At 39.7% G+C, this 19,785-nt stretch overlaps 2 protein-coding genes across 6 annotated transcripts; one reads left to right on the top strand and one right to left on the bottom strand.

The window, feature by feature from the left end:
- Positions 1–1,383: 1,383 nt before the first annotated feature.
- wdr77 (WD repeat domain 77) lies at positions 1,384–4,874 on the bottom strand. Its single transcript, XM_034532385.1, has 10 exons — positions 4,487–4,874; positions 3,887–4,072; positions 3,653–3,794; positions 3,456–3,505; positions 2,808–2,878; positions 2,541–2,598; positions 2,334–2,405; positions 2,144–2,252; positions 1,990–2,058; positions 1,384–1,899 (listed from the first exon to the last, which is right to left on the bottom strand). Exons 1-10 carry the CDS (start codon positions 4,593–4,595, stop codon positions 1,752–1,754), a joined length of 1,014 nt encoding a protein of 337 aa, XP_034388276.1. The 5' UTR covers positions 4,596–4,874; the 3' UTR covers positions 1,384–1,751.
- A 1,201-nt stretch (positions 4,875–6,075) lies between these two features.
- Positions 6,076–19,524, top strand: pbrm1 (polybromo 1). Of its 5 annotated transcripts, none has more exons than XM_034532383.1 (30): positions 6,076–6,213; positions 8,172–8,221; positions 8,450–8,547; positions 8,667–8,814; positions 8,927–9,076; positions 10,282–10,398; positions 10,484–10,552; positions 10,663–10,761; positions 10,849–10,934; positions 11,018–11,103; positions 11,200–11,416; positions 11,765–11,906; positions 11,991–12,085; positions 12,198–12,477; positions 12,596–12,701; positions 12,803–13,442; positions 13,566–13,777; positions 13,886–14,071; positions 14,246–14,403; positions 14,506–14,757; positions 14,847–14,992; positions 15,197–15,354; positions 15,455–15,638; positions 15,881–16,082; positions 16,192–16,393; positions 16,474–16,626; positions 16,997–17,158; positions 17,477–17,529; positions 18,670–18,868; positions 19,115–19,524. In XM_034532383.1, exons 2-30 carry the CDS (start codon positions 8,180–8,182, stop codon positions 19,261–19,263), a joined length of 4,791 nt encoding a protein of 1,596 aa, XP_034388274.1. In that variant the 5' UTR covers positions 6,076–6,213; positions 8,172–8,179; the 3' UTR covers positions 19,264–19,524. The 5 variants fall into 5 exon arrangements, with proteins under 5 accessions (XP_034388274.1, XP_034388272.1, XP_034388273.1 ...); XM_034532381.1 differs by having other exon boundaries at positions 8,172–8,320; XM_034532382.1 differs by having other exon boundaries at positions 15,881–16,112; positions 19,115–19,522.
- The last annotated feature ends 261 nt before the right edge of the window (positions 19,525–19,785 follow it).

Genomic DNA, 19,785 nt, shown 5'->3' with positions numbered 1-19,785 from the left:
CGTGGTAGAGTAGAAGAAGTGATTAGTGGGTTCAAGTTTGCGGGGAAAAGAAAGTGACTGAATCCAACAGGTAAACTCATCATAAACTCAATCCCCAGTCGTGGTACACTTGAGTAAAGCCTTAGTTCGTAGCTATGACATGCAGGCACATTACATTTGACCATAGCTGAAGAATATTGTGTAACTTTAGCTTCTCTGATTGTATTGATCAAAATAATTCCGCTAGCTACACTGAACTACTTTGTGTGAGCTAACATCAGTTTAATTAATGGAAACGTATTCGTATGGTCATAAATGTATGACTGAATTGGGAGAATGTTTATAGCAACGGAGTTTACTTGTGTTTCAAACAGGCTAGAAAGCTAATGGTTAAATGAACTGGTGTGCTAATGCTAATCGCTGATAGCATGCCAGTATTACAGGAGATGTTCTGCCCCTTCAATGTCATTGGGTTAAAAGGATCCTTCAAAATAAGAGTTTACACAAAAGTATGGTAAGAGTAAAAGGTCCTGAGGCGTTTCTGGATAATATGCCCCAGAGGACAACCTCTGTATCATAACACCAACCCAAACCAGACAATGTAAAGTTACTTTTTTCTGGTAAGGCATTGCCCCATCTACTTTAATGATGGAGGCAAGACAATGTTCCTGAATTCCTGCATGGTGAGCTAAATATTTATATTGACAATTAAAATGTACCAAACTGCTATACAAAGGGAAGTAACTATAAGTATAGCTTGTCTGATTTGAGTAAATTGTATTGTATTGGCCCCAACACATTGTACTGGTGCCATGTGAAATTGATTGCCCCATCTAATCCAGTCTATGTCAGACCACAGATTCGCAACACCACCATAGTCGCTACAAATCACACATGTAATCTTGTTAACTTCTGCCTAAACAGCCCACTCTTGTCACACTTTCAGCATTTGACCCACAGTGGGTTTATCAATGTACAGTATATGGCTATATGATTTATAATATGTGCATTATAGCAGCCATTCTCAACCAGTTGGCACCTCAGAAGTGGGTAGTGAAGGTACTGCCAAATGATTGAAATAAAATAAAAAAGTGTGTGTGTGGGGGGGGGAGGGGTTACTTTTGAGTTAAAATATGCTCAATAACTCATATTTTCAATGACCAGTTGTTTTTTAACCACACCAATCTATGCAGGCAGTGATGGTAAGCAGAATATGTATGTTGGTCATTACAGCTGACAATAGCACACCAATTAGAGAGTTGAGGTGCCACCCCATTCGAGTTCAGAAAAATTATAATAAAAATAGAATTCTTCTCATCCTCAATACTTTCAAAATTCCTTCTTTGAGTCTTGCATTTGTTAGCATAAATAGATTCCAGCAAACACAAAGAAATGTAAAAATGCTCTTGCCATCAACATTAAGTTACCTTTAATGTAAAATTATGCCATACAAATGGGTTGCCTTAAGTGTAATTACACATGGACATATACAGAATGAAAGACGTGGATAGAGAGTACGTAGCAATGCACTGAGGCCAGGACTGGGAGAGCAAAAGTCCAAATATTCTGCACATATGTGGAATACTAAATGACCATGACACACTTTAATCCATACTTCCTGACTGACAGATTTAACTTTAGATATTATGGAAACCCCTTTAAAAATAGGGGGGGGAAGTAGTAATCATAAAATGTGCTGCTCTTTCCAAGGTGTGTGTGTGTGTGTGTGTGTGTGTGTGTGTGTGTGTGTGTGTGTGTGTGTGCGTGCGCGTCTAAGAGGAAGAGTTGGGGACTTCAGCAGCTGGATCCACCATGTGGTGAAGCACAAGGTGATCCCAGCCTACGGTTGTGAGTGTGTTGGAACCACCATGGAGCCAACACACACCTTTGACAAAGTCCTGGTGTTGCCGATCTTTGAGTCTATAGAGGAAGAATATATGAGTACTATTTATTTTTTTAACGGTAGAGGACTTTAACCATGTGTTTAAATATTTAAGTGCAAAAACTCACATTTCTCGCAGTTCACAGTTCAAAACAACGAGTGAACAATCATCACTTATGGAAGCGAGCAAGGAGGCACTGGGAGGGAAGAACATTTCAACAAAGTTAACATTTTGTAGAGGAACAATGTAAGCGCTCATGATAATATGTTAGAATGTATTACCTATGTGTAGAGAAGGCCAGCCCATTGACTCTACGGCTGTGGACGTTCTCCACCTGGGCCGGCTCTGTTCCCAGGAAATCCTTCACTGTCACTCTGCCCAACTCATCACCTAAGGCACAATAAACATAATCAGAAATGTAGGGACTGACCATTTTATGCATCCGTCAGTCAATCTGCTGCTGGGCCTTACCAAAAGCAATGGTGCTTCTGTGGTGGGGGTGCCAGGCTACAGTGGTAGGTGAGCAGTTGGCGGACTCTACATCTGAAACAACAATGGAATATGAATAATATTTGTGTTTATATATATATATATATATATATATATATATATATATATATATATCACAAAATGCAGAAATGTCTGGACCTGGTTGTTTAAGCTGGACATTTTGCTCACCTATTCTTGAGGCTGGTTTGTTTGGCTTTCTCCTGTCCCACATCAGCACACGGCCATCCTGAGGGATGGAGGATAACAGGTTGAGTTTGATGAAGACAAGTATAGTTTTATTGTAGCTTTGTGTTGCAACACAAGATGACAGAGGTTCATCCTTATTAATTTGCATGTTTATTCTGCAAGTTTCTCCAACATGTAGTTCAAGCTGTTATTGAATTGTTACGTGTTGTTTTTTTAACAATGCATAACAACTGTTATTCTGTGTCTTACTTGACCACAGGAGATGAAGAGAGACTCGTCTGTAGGACTGCAAGCAACACAGCTGACTGGCTGCGTGTGCACTGGAGGAAGAAACAAAGTTGAGTAACATATTGTGAGTTAAGTTTATACTATTTATAAACAAGCTTTTTTTTCTTCTTTAAAACATTTTTAAAATTACTGCACATAACTGGCAATTATAGGACACATGCTGAAATCTCTGAATTTAAATAGCTAATGAGAAAAGGAAGTTTCAAAAGATGTAATTGTTTTAGAAAATCACCCCAAAAATAAAACTTAGATCTGAACCAAAATATTATATTTTGTTCTTTAAACCCATAATTGAATTAAACCAGACCACATGTGCAGTAGTCTGTTCAAGGCTTTAGAAGATGATGTGCAAATAAACAGACACACAAATCAAGGGAACGGTTCTTATGATGGTGATTTTTAGGGATCTAACCTTCTACTTGACTTTAAAAAATGACTCTTGGACAAATTAATTTTATATATATATATATATATATATATATATATATATATATATATATATATATATATATATATATATATATATATATATATATAATTTGATTGATACATTAAAAAAAAACATTCTCTTCTAGATATTTCTAGAGCTGTCGTGAAATGTTCCCTCACCATTGTAAGTAGTGACAGCAGTCTCCTGACTGAGATCCCAGACTTTAATTCTGTTGGGGAAGTGCATTTTGATGAGAAAAGTTTGGAGAAAAAAAAGAAGAAGTGACAACCAAAATCACAATGCCTAAGTTTACCATAAATCAATCAACATGCTTCTGTTCAGCAACCGTGCATGAATGTGAAGAATGGCGTCTTACCGACAGTCCATGCTGCCAGTGACAGCGCTGCTTCCTCCAGTAACTGGGCTCACTGTCGTGACAATGTGGTCGTGCTCATGTTTGGTGAAGCGATTCACCAGTAGACGTTCATCCTCTGCCAGTTCCCAGAGCTCCAAGGCACCTGCACAGAAACCAGTCAAATGGAAATAAAATGTAACATTAAAGTCTTGAGACTAGTGTTTGATAAATAATTACTATGAATCCGTTTCATACCCGAGTCTGATGCAACAACAATAGCCTTTTCTGATACCCATTTGACATCTGTGACTCCAGTCTCAGTCTGCACACCAGCTTTGCAGAGGTCCTCATCGGGGGCCTGCTTTGGGTCACTGTAGATCCAAACTGATCCCTGCCAGCTCCTGCCAGTGAGGCTGGAGGCACCGAGCAGCAGAGTGCCATCTGTGAAGAGAGATAACAAAAGGAAAACAATTCAATAAAAATCAGCAATGTTTAAAAGTTATTTTGGAAAAATAACAAAAATGAAATTTTAAGAGTCAGCAACTAATTCTACTAGCATCCGATCTACAAAGTAGCAAAACAAAATTGGCTGCGAAATTTAATTTGTTTGCTTATTAACTAATTTAGTCCCCTGCGACACACTAGATAACTTAACGTTAATTCAGCTGGGCTGCTATGCTTGTGCACGACTTTTATACATATTATACATTGTCATTTAACATATTGACGGGTTCTATAACCGCTGAAGTACCAGAGCACCCTGGCACTTGAGTACATGCAGACTCTGACTAACAATAACCAACTAGCGGCACCACGTGTAACCCTCCAACTCGCTGGCCTTGTGACCTGACGTACCTGCTCTGTATTGCGCAGAGCTCAGATGCTTCTCCATGCATGCTGGGGCATTAGGGGGGACGTCCCACCGGTTCTCCTTGATCATGCTCGTATCCACTGCACTTTTCATTAGGATTCTGTGATCAGTGGCTACAGATGAATTTTTTTCCGAACAACTTTAGCGCAATTTCTACGTTAGCTAGCTAGGCTCTTACTGGTCGCGTACAGAGACGCCGCAGCTTTCTTCTTTGGTTTATTTTGGAAAGAAAGATAACAGGTTCGCCAAAGTTGTCGTTTGCAGAATGAATGAACGAGTGCGCAGTATCACATGGGGCCGATATGAACAGACACTTCCTGCTCCGGGTCTCTTCTTCTACTGCTGCGCCTCATTCTTCTTCGTTTTTTAGGCGGATTGCAAAACCAGATTTTCAGTGCATACCGCCACCCACCCCAGCGGAGTGTGTAGAACAGAATCCCTTTACATTAGACTGTAAAACATATGAATATAATATTCTATTAAACAATCCTGTGTGTATTAAACAAATCTAGCGGTTGCTATCATGGCACGTTGCTGATATCTTCTGGAGTTACCAAAGCTTAAAAAAATAGATTTATTTAATTTGATTATACCGTAAACAACATACACATGTATTATCTTTCACATAGTTTACATGGTCCTGGCCAAGATGAAATCTCTCCCAAACCTACCAAGAGAAAATAAGACTCTGTCCTATCTTGAGACTATTTCTTTATTAGAGTGAGAGATATGCTTTATAGTCTACTGTCAGTAAGTTGTGGTCTTGTTTTTATTTTTTATTTGAACATCTGAGCATAATTTATTTCCCTGGAATACAACTTATTTGGTCTGGATTTAATGTTAAATGCCACTACAGTTAATTATTTTGTTGCCTGTTTATTGTGCTGTTCTGATGTTGTGTCCTCATTGATACAATGAGTCATCTCTCAAAAATGTGGTATGACCTGCCCAAGATTGTAGGAGTGGCTTGTGAACTCTCTTTAATTATATGAAAATGAAAAAAACACAGAAGCAGAACATCAAAAAAACATACCACCATACCACAAAAGAGATCTGTAAATGTATCAAGTATCTTAGTAATACAATAAAGTCACCAATAGGCTACTTTAATTAAAGTGATTTGTAATACAACTTTAAGGAGTGAAACATTCTGTTCAAATCATACATTAAAACAAGAAAGTGGCTAAAATGAGCCCGTGGGGATTTATGCACAATATGATTTGAAACAGAATTCATGTCAGTTACTCGACGTAGCTGGTGTTGCAGTGTAATGTAGGTTATAAGGCTGAAGTGGTTTTGTTAAGTCGGAACGCAGAGGTTTAATGGCGAGTTGTAAAGTTGAATTCAACTAGCTAGCTGTGAACAGGAACTCCGATGCGCTCATTGCGCTATAAGCAACGTCGTAACTCACACGTTTAGTTTATTTTTTAATTGTGCCCCGTGGTTTCTAAATTCTCAAGCGGTCACTCTTATACGACCTCCATATCAAACTAATCCAACATTAAAGCGAGAATACAGAAAAGAAGCATCGCAATCTTGTAAACCACACGTATAAGAATCCATTCACGCTTTTATTCTGAAGGGGAACAAACGGAAGTGGAAGTCAACTTGCTGCCGCCTTCACACTTCTGTTTCTCGGTGTAAAATCGATAAGTGATTGGCTTTCTTGATTATTAAAGATTTTGGAAGTCTAGTAACGGGCTCCCAGAAGGTAAGCACACTGCTTCAAGGGGTTAAAGTAAAATATGCCCCATCATGTGTCGTAGTCTCACCTAACGGCAGCTTTGTAACGCTAGACGCTGTTACAGTGACGCCTTTGTCTCGTCTCTAACCAGCGTTAGATGATGCTGAAGGCTAACCGCGGAGTGTAGCTAACGTTCGCTGTTACGTGGTCGTTACCTGTCCACACCTGAGTGATAGTCGGGGGACAGCTGCCGGTTTGTGTGTAGCTTACTGCTGATGTGTGCCCACTGGCCGAAGCTCGTTGACATTAGGGAGAGCGGTTCACGTTTTGGTTGAGACCTCCAGACAGCATCATTGGTGTCCGTGGACGTAAATTACATTCTTGGTGATAATAATGAGCTGTTGTGGTTGTCACCTTTTTTTAATAATCTAACTATAAAGCGCAATACTCCTTCAAGGAGGTCGAAGGGCCTGTTGAAGAAAAAAAACAACTTGAATTGCTTATTTCCGTTGCCATTTTATTGCAGAATGTATCAACATTTAACACTAACGAGCAGTTGCCTCAAGTATAAGATTCATTGGGTAATTTGGGTGACATGAAATTGTCATTAATGACATGTGGGCGTCTCCCAACCCTATGGCCCTGCTTACACATAATGTAAGCATTTGTAAGATATATTCTGTGACTTCCAAAAAAAGAATAATATAAACTGTAACTCAGATATTTCTACATTTTCATTTTACAATGTAATACCATCTTGACAAATAGTTTCATGTTTCTTCAGGGGTACCCCTCCATCTCCACCATTTTTATAGAACTACATGTAAAAGTGAAGCTGTAGAACATAAATGGGTCAATGAAAATCACAATACAAATATAGACACAGTTCAGAGTTGTCCCTATGTGTCTCTATCTTATTCTGTTTCTCCAAATGTGTAGGCTTTGCATTCTGTCATAGCTTTTCTGCTGAAATATTTACATTTCTAGTATTACATCTAGAGACATGATTCGCACCCATAGACCTTTTTTTAATGGAAGCGCAAATTACAAAATATATGATGACTTATTATCCTATTTAGGTGATTTAGTTTCAGGGTTGTGGTATTGTGCATGTGAGTTTACTATCACACAGTTTTGTTACAACGGCTGTGTTATCAGTGTTTTTCCTGCCAACACAGATCAAAATGTGTAAAATTAAACACCTGCTCAGTTCTTCAGTATTGGTAATCATAGCTTCCCATTCACAGCAGTAGTCTGTTGCATTTTATTGGAGAGGGGTGTGTCATAAAGGGGAAGAGGCCATTTGAAATTAGAGTGTTAGTCTGTTTAATATAGATACATGGAAAACAATATCAGGATGATCAAACATTTTACAGTAATTGTGTGGAAATGGAAATCCATTTTGACGACATGGGAAGTCCAAACTAAACTACCATGAATTTGTATCATTGGATACAACACCAACTGCATATGCTAATTCGCAATGTTAAAAAAGATCCCACTCCACATCATCCATTGTAAATCACTGGGACAGTAGGCCTAAATATTGATTGATTCCCCATCTGTACTTAATGTTACACAGCTTCTTACTTCTAGCAAATGTAGCAACAACTTAAGGCAGCAAACCCACTGTGCAGGAGAGAGAAACTCTGCCAGCTCGAGGTATAGTTATGAAATAAACTATTTTGTCATGTTTTACAATATTTTTTTATTTGGTATTATACAATCAGGAACAATGTTTTGTGAGAAATCATTAAGGAGTCACTATTTTTCATGGCGCAACTATTCTGTTTTATGTGGCACGGATGGCAACGCTTTCAGCAGGTCTAACCATCCAGTGACCCTTGTTGAGATTATTCACTCAGTCTCCATAGTGTACACATTGTTCAGATACTGTAGAAAACTGAGTATGTAATGTCTATAGCTCTAATGGAAGATGTTCACCATGCAGTGATATTTGTTATTTTACTGGTTCTTTACCTCAGGGCTCGTCATGGCCTTGAAAAGGAGAAGGGCGACATCCCCCTCTAGCAGTGTGAGTGGAGGCGATTTTGACGATAGCCAGACTTCATCGTTAGTGTCTTCAATTGGGAGAAAGAGGAAAAGGACCTCAAACATTCCAACTGTGGATCCTGTAATTTTACAAATTTCAGTTTCAGTTTTTCTTTTAACACACTGTCAGAATTATGCTACCAGACTAATGAACTGGTTGGCATGGTGAAAGATGCAGATATCGTTCATTGTTTAATCCTTTCACTTGCAGATTGCTGTGTGTCATGAACTGTATAATACAATCAGAGATTACAAGGATGATCAGGGCAGGATGTTGTGTGAGCTGTTCATCAGAGCCCCCAAACGAAGGTGAGGAAAGGGATGAGTGGTAGATATGTGCATATAATTACACCATAACATTCTTTAAATATTGGTTATTTAACACAAACATTAGAATCAGAAAAATTACACAACTCTTTTTCTTACAGGAATCAACCGGATTATTATCATGTGGTGTCTCAGCCTATTGACATGATGAAGATCCAGCAGAAATTAAAGATGGAGGAGTATGATGATGTTGAACAACTCACTAGTGACTTTCAACTGTTATTCAACAATGCAAAAACATATTACAAGGTTAAAAAAGAAACCAACTTATTATAAAATAAAAATTGTTAACAAGTCTCTCAGCAGAAATTTAAATTATGATATACACCAACATGAATATTAATTGCTTGTGTCTGTATAGTCTGACAGTCCTGAATACAAGGCAGCCTGTAAACTTTGGGATCTTTACCTGCGAACCAAAAATGAATTTGTTCACCGAGGCGATTATGATGATGATGATGAAGATGGATACGATGCAAACGACAACCCCGGAGGGTCGACTGAGGACGAGGTGACACTAACTCACATTGCTGATAACACATATTTATCATAACTATACACACCATAAAACAAAAAAAATATATATGTTAGAATCAAAGGGAATCATGCAAGAAACACTTTTACTTAATTTTTTTCTTAAGTGACTTATACAAGCTATTTAGGAGAACTTGCCATATTCACCTAATTTTCTCGTATTTAGAAATTTCGCTTTGATACGTGTTTTTCACGAATAGATTGTATATTTCATTACTTAAAAGCGATTTTTCATTAGAAAATCTGAATTTGACTCTGCAAATTCAATTATAATATAATTCAAAATTGTCTATTGGAGCTGTTACAACAATTTGACTATGAACACCTCAAGCTGCAAAATCAGTGATAAGTATAACCGGGTACGTCATGGCTAATTTACCTAATTTGGATGACTTGCGTCAGGCCTTTGGAAGAGATCACATCTTTAGACAGCGACCTGATATTGGTAGAGGCAGATGGATGGTTCTTCACTTGCAGGTTTGTGAAAGTTGCCGTCCAGGGAAACATCCTCCGTTGCAATGCCTGATATTACAACACCATCTATAATGGCGTGTATTCTTTTGTCCATCTCTGACGGAGACTTCCCATGGACACCCTCCCGCTGCAATCATTGATTGTCTTGCTGTGGCTAGATGTTTAGATTTTTTCCATTTTCATAACAAACAATTAGTTTATTTCAGTAACAGTATGACCTTCAGGTAACACTACTTGTTATTTTTTCCCCATCACTTGGCTTGAGCAGGGCCCTAATCCTGCTACTGACGCTTTTGAAAAAAGTTTATCTTTCAAAGAGAAAAAATGTGGAGACTAAAATCTCCACATTTTCCCGAATTACCCATGTCATTCACAAAGTAATCTGAAGATAGGAGCGTTTGATGAATATGATGTGGCACACATACGAGCCCACAGTACAAAAAAGTAAGAGAAAGTTAAGATAACAATATGAAAATGTTTTTGCATGAGGCCCATTGCTTCTAATCTGTTGAATCATTCCAACCAATATGTCTACTAGGATGGTGTTTTTTAATGTGATACCTACAACACTGATCTACCTAAGATTGAAGTCTTGTAGACATCCTTTGAATAATTTTGCATTCATTTGGATAGTTAAGTATACTGCATGTCACTAAGGGTGATGTAGAATTTCCTTACCTAAACCGCGTGACCACTTGTGTATGACAGACTGCACCTACCTGTTTGAAAGAAGTCCTTGAGCAGCTTCTTGATGCCGTGGTGTCTTACACTGAGCCCACTGGCCGTCTGGTCAGCGAGCTGTTTCAGAAGCTTCCATCCAAAATGGTACAAGCACCTTCAGTATGACTTAAGACATTGTCTGTAACATTAGTGATTTGCCTTTGATGTGTTGTTTGCCTTTTTCTTTTAGCAATACCCGGATTATTATGCCATCATTAAGGAACCAATAGATCTGAAAATCGTTGCTCAAAAGATTCAGGTATGCTATTACACCTGCATCAAATATGCATTATAATATTAACAATCAATTTTGTGTTACATTTTAGTTTTTTGTTGATAAAATGTCCAATAACTGTATTTGTCTTTTAGTTGAGCAACTACAGGAGTGTTAGTGCCATGGCTAAAGACATAGATTTGCTGGTCAAGAATGCCAAAACGTACAATGAGCCTGGATCGCAAGTGTTTAAGGTGAGTGAGTCAATGAGACCATGCCGCATATTCAGTATTATTTGCAGTGTTTGAAATGCAGACCAATGACCTGCTCATGTGTTACAGGATGCAAACACCATCAAAAAGATTTTTGCACAAAAGAAGTCTGAGATGGAACATGGCGAACCAATCAAGTCCAGCATTCGTATTAGGTGAATAGGAGACAACACTGGAATCAAGTCATTTTAGCTTTTGCTTTTAACTCTATCGCCCTTGTTCTGTCTTTTTATGTTAGGAATAGAAGATCTGCCCAGGGAGACCGCCTCTCAGCTATCACCATGGCTCTTCAGTACGAAAGTGACGAGGAAGGCATACTCTCGGGTACATCTCTACGTCATTGGCTTCGGTTCATAAAACATCAGAATCCCTCGTTGTAATTAATTGACGGCATTATTTATGATCTTCTGTATTTGTCAGGTTCTGTCCACTATGATGAGGGTGAATCTGAAGCAGAGAGTATGACCTCCAACATGGACATGAATAATCCCATCTTCCAGCTATATGAGGCTGTGCGAGGTGCCAGGAACAGCCAAGGCCAGTTGATCTCTGAGCCTTTCCTGCAGCTGCCCTCCAGGAAGGACTACCCCGACTACTACCACCAGATCAGCCAACCCATCTGCCTCCTACAGATCAAGTATGACGGAGCTAGTACTAATCCGATGTCTGTGTGTCTTTCATCTTTAATATTCAACCACATTGAAATATATCTTCATTTTTTCCACCCTTAGTGATGTCACCACCTTAATTCAACACATATTTGATATGTTGTGTCAATGTATAGTACGTTAAAGGGGATTTAAAAAAAATGTAATCCCTGTTTTCACCCAGTTTCTAATCCATGTTTCATCATTGATTTGTTTTATTTTGTTTCACCAACATTCTCTCTTTTTATTTCCTACCCCTACGGCATCACACACTCACTATACAGTACAGCATTTCTGTGCCCTCCTTTCCAAATGTGAGAGCCCGTAATTCCCCACAGGAACAAGATAAAGAACAATGAGTATGACAGTGTTGAGCATATTGACTCTGATCTGATGCGGATGTTTGAGAATGCCAAACGCTACAATGTTCCTCACTCCTCCATCTACAAACGTGCACTCAAACTCCAACATATTCAACAGGTCAGTCCCAACTTACACTTTTTGCCAGCCATGTGGTATTTTAAGAGGTGAATATTAGCTGTATGTTACCTGTTATCTTTATAGATGAAGAGAAAGGAGCTGTTGCAGAGAGATGACGACGATGGAGACAGCATGCTCTCCTCTGCCACGTCTGACACCAGCAGCACAAAAAGAAAAAGGTTTGCACTTTTATTTACTCAATATGCTGAAGCTTCTTGTTTAATTGTGCATGAAAGTAGAGTGACAGTTGATCTGCATTAGAGTGACAGTTGATCTGCATTTGGTTTCCAGTCACAAGAAGAATACAAAGAAAAACCGAATGAAAGCTCTCTTTGCTGCTGTGGCTGAGGCACGAGAAGCTGGTACTGGTCGAAGACTATGTGACCTCTTCATGGTCAAGCCCTCGAAGAAGGACTATCCTGACTACTACAAGGTCATCCTGGAACCAATGGACCTCAGGAACATTGAGCACAACATTCGCTCAGACAAGTACATGACTGAAGATGCAATGGTGGAGGAAATTAAGCTGATGTTCCGCAATGCTCGACACTACAATGAAGAAGGCTCTCAGGTAAGATCTGTTTGGTATTTCTAATTACTGTTTCTGTCAGTTTAATTTAATAGAGTAGGAAAAAAAAAGAAGTAGCAACCAGGAACTTCCCATGACAATCGTCTTTGTTGTGTTGAAGGTCTACAACGATGCGGACATTCTAGAGAAGATTATGAAAGACAGACGCAGAGATCTTGGCCCAGTGACAGATGATGATGAGATAATGTCCCCAAAGTTGAAAATAAGTACTTAACTTTGTTAGTACCTCACATCACTGAATCAAATCCATGCAAATGCATGCACGTTTGTTATCATTAACACACACAAACAATGTATTTGATTGCAGGAAAGAACAGTATTACACTAAAGAAGTCAAAGTACTTAACACCCTTACAGCAGAAGCTCAATGAGCTTTATGAGGCTGTCAAGAACTTCACAGATAAACGGGGTCGTCGCCTCAGCACAATCTTCCTACGGCTGCCGTCTCGTGCCGAGCTTCCTGACTACTACATTGCCATCAAGAAACCTGTGGATATGGAGAAGATCAAGAGCCACATGTTGGCTAATAAGTACCAGGATGTTGATGCACTGGTGGAGGACTTGGTGCTCATGTTCAACAATGCCTGTACTTACAACGAGCCTGAGTCTCTGATATACCGCGACGCCCTCATGCTGCACCGGGTGCTGTTAGAGACGCGGCGTGACCTCGAGGGAGGAGATGATGCCCATGTACCTGATGTGCCCCGCCTCATCCAGGATCTTATCCGCAGCCTCTTTGTCTCTGTGTTCGGCCACCAAGATGATGAGGGCCGCTGCTACAGTGATTCACTCGCTGAGATTCCCGCCCTAGATCCTTCAAATTCTGAGAAGCCACCACTCAACTTTGAGATTATCAGGACTAATGTAGATCGAGGCTGTTATAAGAGGCTGGATGTGTTTCAGGACCACATGTTTGAAGTGCTGGAAAAGGCTCGACGACTGAATAGGTGAGGTGCTGTTGACCTTCCTGTCCAAAATCAAATCAGTCGTCTAATCACCTTTATGTTGATGTTGAAGGATTATTGTATTAAAGAAATCTAAAGTTGTGTTCCACCATATGTTTATTACAGGACCGATTCTGAGATCTTTGAAGATGCTGTGGAACTGCAGCAGTTCTTCATCCGAATCAGAGATGAGCTGTGTAAGAACGGAGAGATCTTGATGTCTCCTGCTCTCAGCTACACCTCCAAACATCTGCATAGTGATGTGGAAAAGGAGAAGAAAGAGAAGCTCCCCAAGGAGTTTGAGGAGGACAAAATCAAAAGGGAGGAGGAAAAAAGGGGTATTTTAATAAATATATTATAATGGTCACAGTACATAAAAGTTCTGTCATACGTTGTTTCAGCACATACTGTGGCAATGATTCACTGAGTCCCTTGTGAATTCCCAGAAGCTGAGAAGAGAGAGGACTCTGTTGGAGGATCATGGCAGTCTAGTATGCAACGCACATACAGTCAGGACTGCAGCTTCAAAGACAGCATGTACCACGTGGGAGACTATGTTTATGTTGAGCCAGCAGAGCCAAATCTCCAGCCTCATATCATCTACATTGAACGCCTTTGGCAAGACGATACTGGTCAGTCTCATTATTGCACTAATCAATAATTAGTATTTTTTGTAGGAAAAGCATAATAATATTTTCCTCTGATTTTTATGAGCTTTCTTCAGTTAGTGTTCCAGTTCAGTAAGACATATTATTTTTATTGAGAGCAGTTATAATACATTCTGTTTTTTTCTACTCTAAACGCAGGTGAGAAGTGGCTGTATGGCTGCTGGTTCTACAGACCGAATGAAACATTTCATGTCGCCACAAGGAAGTTCTTGGAAAAGGAAGTTTTTAAAAGCGACTATTACAACAAAGCTCCTGTCAGCAAGATTCTGGGAAAATGTGTGGTCATGTTTGTAAAGGTAAACGCTGTATGTTTGTTAGGTGTTTGTTTGTTTTGAAGCATTGGCCATTTGATTGTGTATTGAGTGTTGACCAAACATTTATGGTTTGTGGGATTTAAGGAGTACTTCAAACTTCACCCAGAAGGCTTCAGAACTGAGGATGTCTATGTCTGTGAATCGCGCTACTCTGCCAAATCCAAGTCTTTCAAGAAGATCAAGATGTGGGCCATGCCCTTGAGCTCTGTTCGGTTTCATCCCAGAGAGATCCCCCTACCTGTTGTCCGTGTAGCATCCATGTTTGCCCCCAAACAAGAGGAGAAACCGCAAGAGATAGTGGATGAAATCAAAATGACAGATGGTATTGTAGACAAGGTAAATGCCAGAGGCTTTCTTCATGAAATATGACAGAATATATGTAGAATACCACAGACTACTGTCAAGAAAACTATTTGTGTCTGCAGGAGAAGGAGGATGTTCCAATGGAAATTACCAACGGGGAGCCAGCGTGTCAGTACTATGAGCAGCTCAGCTACAACAACCTGTGGCTGAAAGTGGGAGACTGTGTTTACATCGGTTCACATGGACTTGTGCGCCACCGAGTGGGCAGGTAGAGAACATACATTTCTTTTCAACTGACCATGGCACACCTCCTTCCCTACAATCGCTGACACAGGAACTCTATATTGTCTTATGGTTGGAAAATATGGAACACAGGGAGTTTGGTGCAATGGCAAAGTGATGTGTTGGTAATGTGTGTGTTTGTAGATATACAAATGTCTGATTTCTAATGCAGCTTTTTTATATTAAACAGAATTGAGAAAATGTGGATGAGAGATGGAGCAGGATACTTCTTTGGTCCAATCTTCATCCATCCAGAGGAAACAGAGCATGAGCCCACTAAGATGTTCTACAAGAAGGAAGTATTCCTTAGCAACCTTGAGGAGACTTGCCCTATGACCTGCATCATAGGTATCCATAGTACCGACACTCTGTTTTCACAATAAAGTTTCACGTATGTAGTTGATATAAATCATTACACATTCACTGAGTTATTCTTCTTGTTTCACAGGAAAGTGTGTGGTGTCGTCCTTCAAAGACTACCTGTCGTGTCGGCCAACTGAAGTGCCTGAAGAGAACGTTCTACTCTGTGAGAGCCGCTATATCGAGAGTGAGAAGCAGATGAAGAAGTTTAAGGGTCTTAAGCGCTTTTCACTCTCTGGGAAAGTGGTGGAGGATGAAATTTACTATTTTAGGTAAAAAAAACATTTACATACTTTTAATTATCTGTTAATGTTAGGAAAGACAAACATCTTTGTTAAAGATTTATAAAAATAACTTAACGCACTGCATTTAATCCTGCTCTGCCGGCTGAGTTATATCCTTGGTTGTGTTTCTTCATGATTTGCTATGGGTGTTTTCCAGTCATATGAAAGATTAGCGCCAATTTGAAAGGTGGATAAATTGCACGGTTTATGCTTCTTATTGTCCTATCCAGGAAGCTCATAGTGCCCCAGAAGGAGCCATCTCCTCTTCTGGACAAGAACATTGAGAAACTGGAGGCTAAGTTTGCTGATATGACAGATGAGGAGCTCGAGGATCTTGGGGATGATGATGGCGAGCTAGGGGACCAGTCTCGCCTTCGGATGCAATCTTCCATGTCTAGTGATATTGATATCATGCCTTACACTCCCCCGCAGGTCAGGGTGGGAAAGTATTTACTCACAAATGTAAATTTCCACTGCAAAGTAATAAGCATTTATGTGGCTTTTAGCATTCTTGTGAACACACTCCTGTGTTTGGTTGCAGTCCACACCCAAATCTATTAAGGGCCTTTCAAAGAAGGAGGGCTCAAAGCGAAAGATCAACATGAGTGGCTACATCCTGTTCAGCAGTGAGATGCGAGCGGTCATCAAAGCCCAACACCCAGACTTCTCCTTTGGGGAGCTGAGCCGTCTCGTTGGCACTGAGTGGAGAAACCTGGAGGGTTCCAAGAAAGCAGAATATGAAGGTGAGCGGAACTGTTTTTTAAATAGTTTTTCATCCTGCACAGGAAATTAAGACCATATGCTCGTCTTTATTGTTTTACAGAGCGAGCAGCTAAAGTGGCAGAGCAGCAGGAGCGTGACAGAGCCCAGCATCAGACGTCCCCTAGAGCAGGTACCCCAGTAGGGGCACTGATGGGGGTAGTGCCTCCCCCAATAACCATGGGGATGCTAAATCCCAACATGATGCCTGCGTCAGGTAACCCCTCATTGATGCAGATGGATTCCCAGTGTACATTAGAAGGCTGACTGGAATTAGAAGCTGAACTGCTAGACGCATTCATATTTTATGTTTCCTAATCTCACCTTTGTCCGCATGTTTGTGACGTTGCATTGTTGTGATTTAATTTGATGTTGCCTCTAACATAATTTCACTTAATTGATTAGTGCATGTGCACTAAATTGTTTGCATTGTGTATTTTTCATCCATTCACATCCATCATAATGATCTGGTGATTAACTAAAAGCATATATATTAACATGTTTCTGCATGCTAAGTAGAGCAAGTAGTTGAAGCATGTTTGACTAATGCATGTCGCTGTCTTGTGTTACTACTGTCCCTTCTTAAGAAGGTATGATGGGTGCATATAGGTCAGCTATGATGCCCCCGTGGGGCCACGGTGAAGGCATAGTTAGTATGACTGGCATGCCACCACATCTCATGGGGGTGCCTGTTTTTCCTCAACATCTCCTGCCTGTTATGCCTGGGTTCCCTGGAATGCCGTACTTTGGTAAGAGTGCTGTCATAACCACCCCACTTGACACGCAGTTGCTTCCTGTCTACCAATCTGAATTGCTGGAGGGGCTACCTGTACCAATAGGCTGACATCCTTAGGTTGATGAATGGTCAGTTGAGAGCATAGAACCTCAACTGGGGTTCACTTTTTTTATTCTCCTCATTACGACTAGACGTGCAAGTGTTCTAATAGAGATGCAAATTACACAGGCTGATTTCAGTAATGTACTTTGAATGTAGTATTTGTAATATCATGCAATATTAAGTGGCATGCAGCATCTTTTGACAGTTTCTTGATCTTGAATATCCACAGGTGTTAATGGCATGGGAGGTGGTCCCGGAGCAGGAAACATTCATGGATCCCAGGTAATCTATCTGTAATCTGTAATCATTACAAATAAGATTAGAGTTCAGATACATATTGCTACCTTGATACAGATCTATGTGTTCAGAGAAGGATATCAGACTCTTACAATAAAGCTACTCCAAAAAGATTTTCAGAAATGAGAGGGAAATCGTATGTCCGTATTTTGTTGGTCTTTTTTCTAGTTTTTCGTTTACGACAAAGTTGAACAGCAGACAGAATATTTATAAAACATCCAGTCCATCATATGTGACAGTCATATGTGCGCTGCAGGTGTAGCGAATAAGAAGATACAAGATACATCTGCTCTGCGAACCATCTGTATGATTAGCAGAACAGTTTGTAGCTTCAAATCCACCACACAAAACTTTTTTTCTCTGTCCTGGTCACACTTGCAAATAAACAAACGCACAATATAAGTTTTATTTTTTTTTACTCTATGTATTTTAATGACGCCTGTGTAATTAATTATTTAGTAAACAAACTAAATACAAGTTAATGTCCAGTTGGAGATTTACATCTGTGTTTTATATTGACAGAGCTTCCAATAAGTCAATTTTTTTTCTGCAATAACACATCTATGCACCCACATTTTGTTACTTTTTTCCATTTTGCAGTTGTTTAGCTCTCGTAGACTATAGCACAGTATTCCTAAAAGACGCCTTCAAGAAAATATGACACAGATTTACTTATTTTGCTCATTAAATACCTCACTAATTTTGTGTTTTAAAAATCAATTGAAAATACTTAATTACCAACTTCACTAAAACATTAAAGCAAAATTAACATCAAGGGGCCTCTTCAAGGGGTTCAAGACAGACAGCATTGTCGGGCCAGCACAATGCCACCAGAATACAGACGGATTTGCTGCTATGGTTAATGCTTGATGTTATGGCCTTCGTAATGGGGCATCTTACTTGTGTTGGCCTTTGGTTGGCGACCCCATAAAACCTGCTTTTCCTTGAATGTCAAACCTTGTACTTGAAGCCAATATGTGCAACAACTATGTGACAGCTGGGACATTTTTTTGCACACACCAGTTGCAGATTGGGGCTTCAATTATCTTAAGATGTTGATGAAATACTGGATACATTTCAATCTATATCAGAGAAATAATAGATTTCTTATAATATTTTCATTAGATGGTCCCAGGACAGCAGGCTCCGCCACCGTACCCAGGCCAAATGGGACAACCTGCACACCAGCAGCCCTCCACCCCGATGTTTGTGTCCCCACCAGCCAAGTCTCAGCGGCTGCTCCACTCTGAGGCATACCTCAGATACATCGAGGGCTTAACTGCAGAGTCCTCTACCATTAGCAAGTGGGATCAAGCTCTCTCAGGTTAATTTGTCTTTTGATTGCAAGTAATGAAGTTTACATAAAATGACGATTACACTGGTCAACATAGCCTGTTTTATGAGATTATCCTTTTAGGATACAACATAAAAACATTGAAATATATTTTTTACAAACCTAAATAATACATATTAACACAATATTCGCTTATCCTAAAAAAATATTAGCATGTTGTAGACAGGTGAATATCCTCAGACTCATCACTTTAATGTTTTATTTCTACACTTTCAGTTCAAAAACAAGATGTGCGCCTTACCAAAGAACAAGAAAGCAGACTACCATCACATTGGCTGAAGTCTAAAGGCGCCCACAAGACAATGGCAGATGCACTTTGGCGACTCCGTGACCTGATGCTGCGAGACACCCTTAACATTCGTTAGACGCACAACCTGTAGCATGCTTGTATTCTGAGCCTCTGTTCCCACTGTTCCCGTGAGACAGGAAGAGGGTCAAGCTCACTAATAGTGTTACACTTGTGCTGTTGTTTAAAAAATGTTTGTAGTTATGAAAGCTGCTTTCTGTGTTGAAGCTGTTTTTTGGTTTACATTTCAGATATATTGTTCTAAGTGCATTATTGTCAATGGCTGTCGTTTCGTGATGAATGCCTTCATGCTTTCACAATTAAAATGTGTAGAGCTCAACTTGGCTATATTAATTTACCTAGTAGGATTTAGGTATCAATATTGACGTTAGAGATGCATCACTTGAAGTACAATACCTGCTCAAATGTCTAAGATTTAATTTGAGCATCTGCTAAAAGTTAAAGTAGAAAATACATTTCAAATTAGCTTTATAGCTATTTAGTGGAGAGGAATAATCACCTTTCAATATTGAATGATAATTTAAAGAAAAGTTGCTCCACTTGATCGAGATGAAGCAAGGGGCGTGTTTTACCACTTTCG

The sequence above is a fragment of the Cyclopterus lumpus genome, chromosome 5, assembly GCF_009769545.1.
Source record: "Cyclopterus lumpus isolate fCycLum1 chromosome 5, fCycLum1.pri, whole genome shotgun sequence".
In the NCBI taxonomy this organism is placed as follows: Eukaryota; Metazoa; Chordata; class Actinopteri; order Perciformes; family Cyclopteridae; genus Cyclopterus; species Cyclopterus lumpus.
The sequence above is the reverse complement of the archived record's forward strand: the minus strand, read 5'-3'. Positions and strand labels throughout refer to the sequence as shown.

Excerpts from the sequence above, each read along its gene's own strand:
- pbrm1 (XM_034532380.1), top strand. The coding sequence starts at position 8,180 with ATGGCCTTGAAAAGGAGAAGGGCGACATCCCCCTCTAGCAGTGTGAGT. Across the intron at positions 13,778-13,885 it reads AAGGGAGGAGGAAAAAAGGG|AAGCTGAGAAGAGAGAGGAC; the intron begins GTATTTTAATAA and ends GTGAATTCCCAG. Across the intron at positions 14,993-15,196 it reads GTGCGCCACCGAGTGGGCAG|AATTGAGAAAATGTGGATGA; the intron begins GTAGAGAACATA and ends TATATTAAACAG.
- wdr77 (XM_034532385.1), bottom strand. The coding sequence starts at position 4,595 with ATGAAAAGTGCAGTGGATACGAGCATGATCAAGGAGAACCGGTGGGAC. Across the intron at positions 4,073-4,486 it reads CTCTGCGCAATACAGAGCAG|ATGGCACTCTGCTGCTCGGT; the intron begins GTACGTCAGGTC and ends CTCTCTTCACAG. Across the intron at positions 3,506-3,652 it reads ACTGGCAGCATGGACTGTCG|AATTAAAGTCTGGGATCTCA; the intron begins GTAAGACGCCAT and ends CTTCCCCAACAG.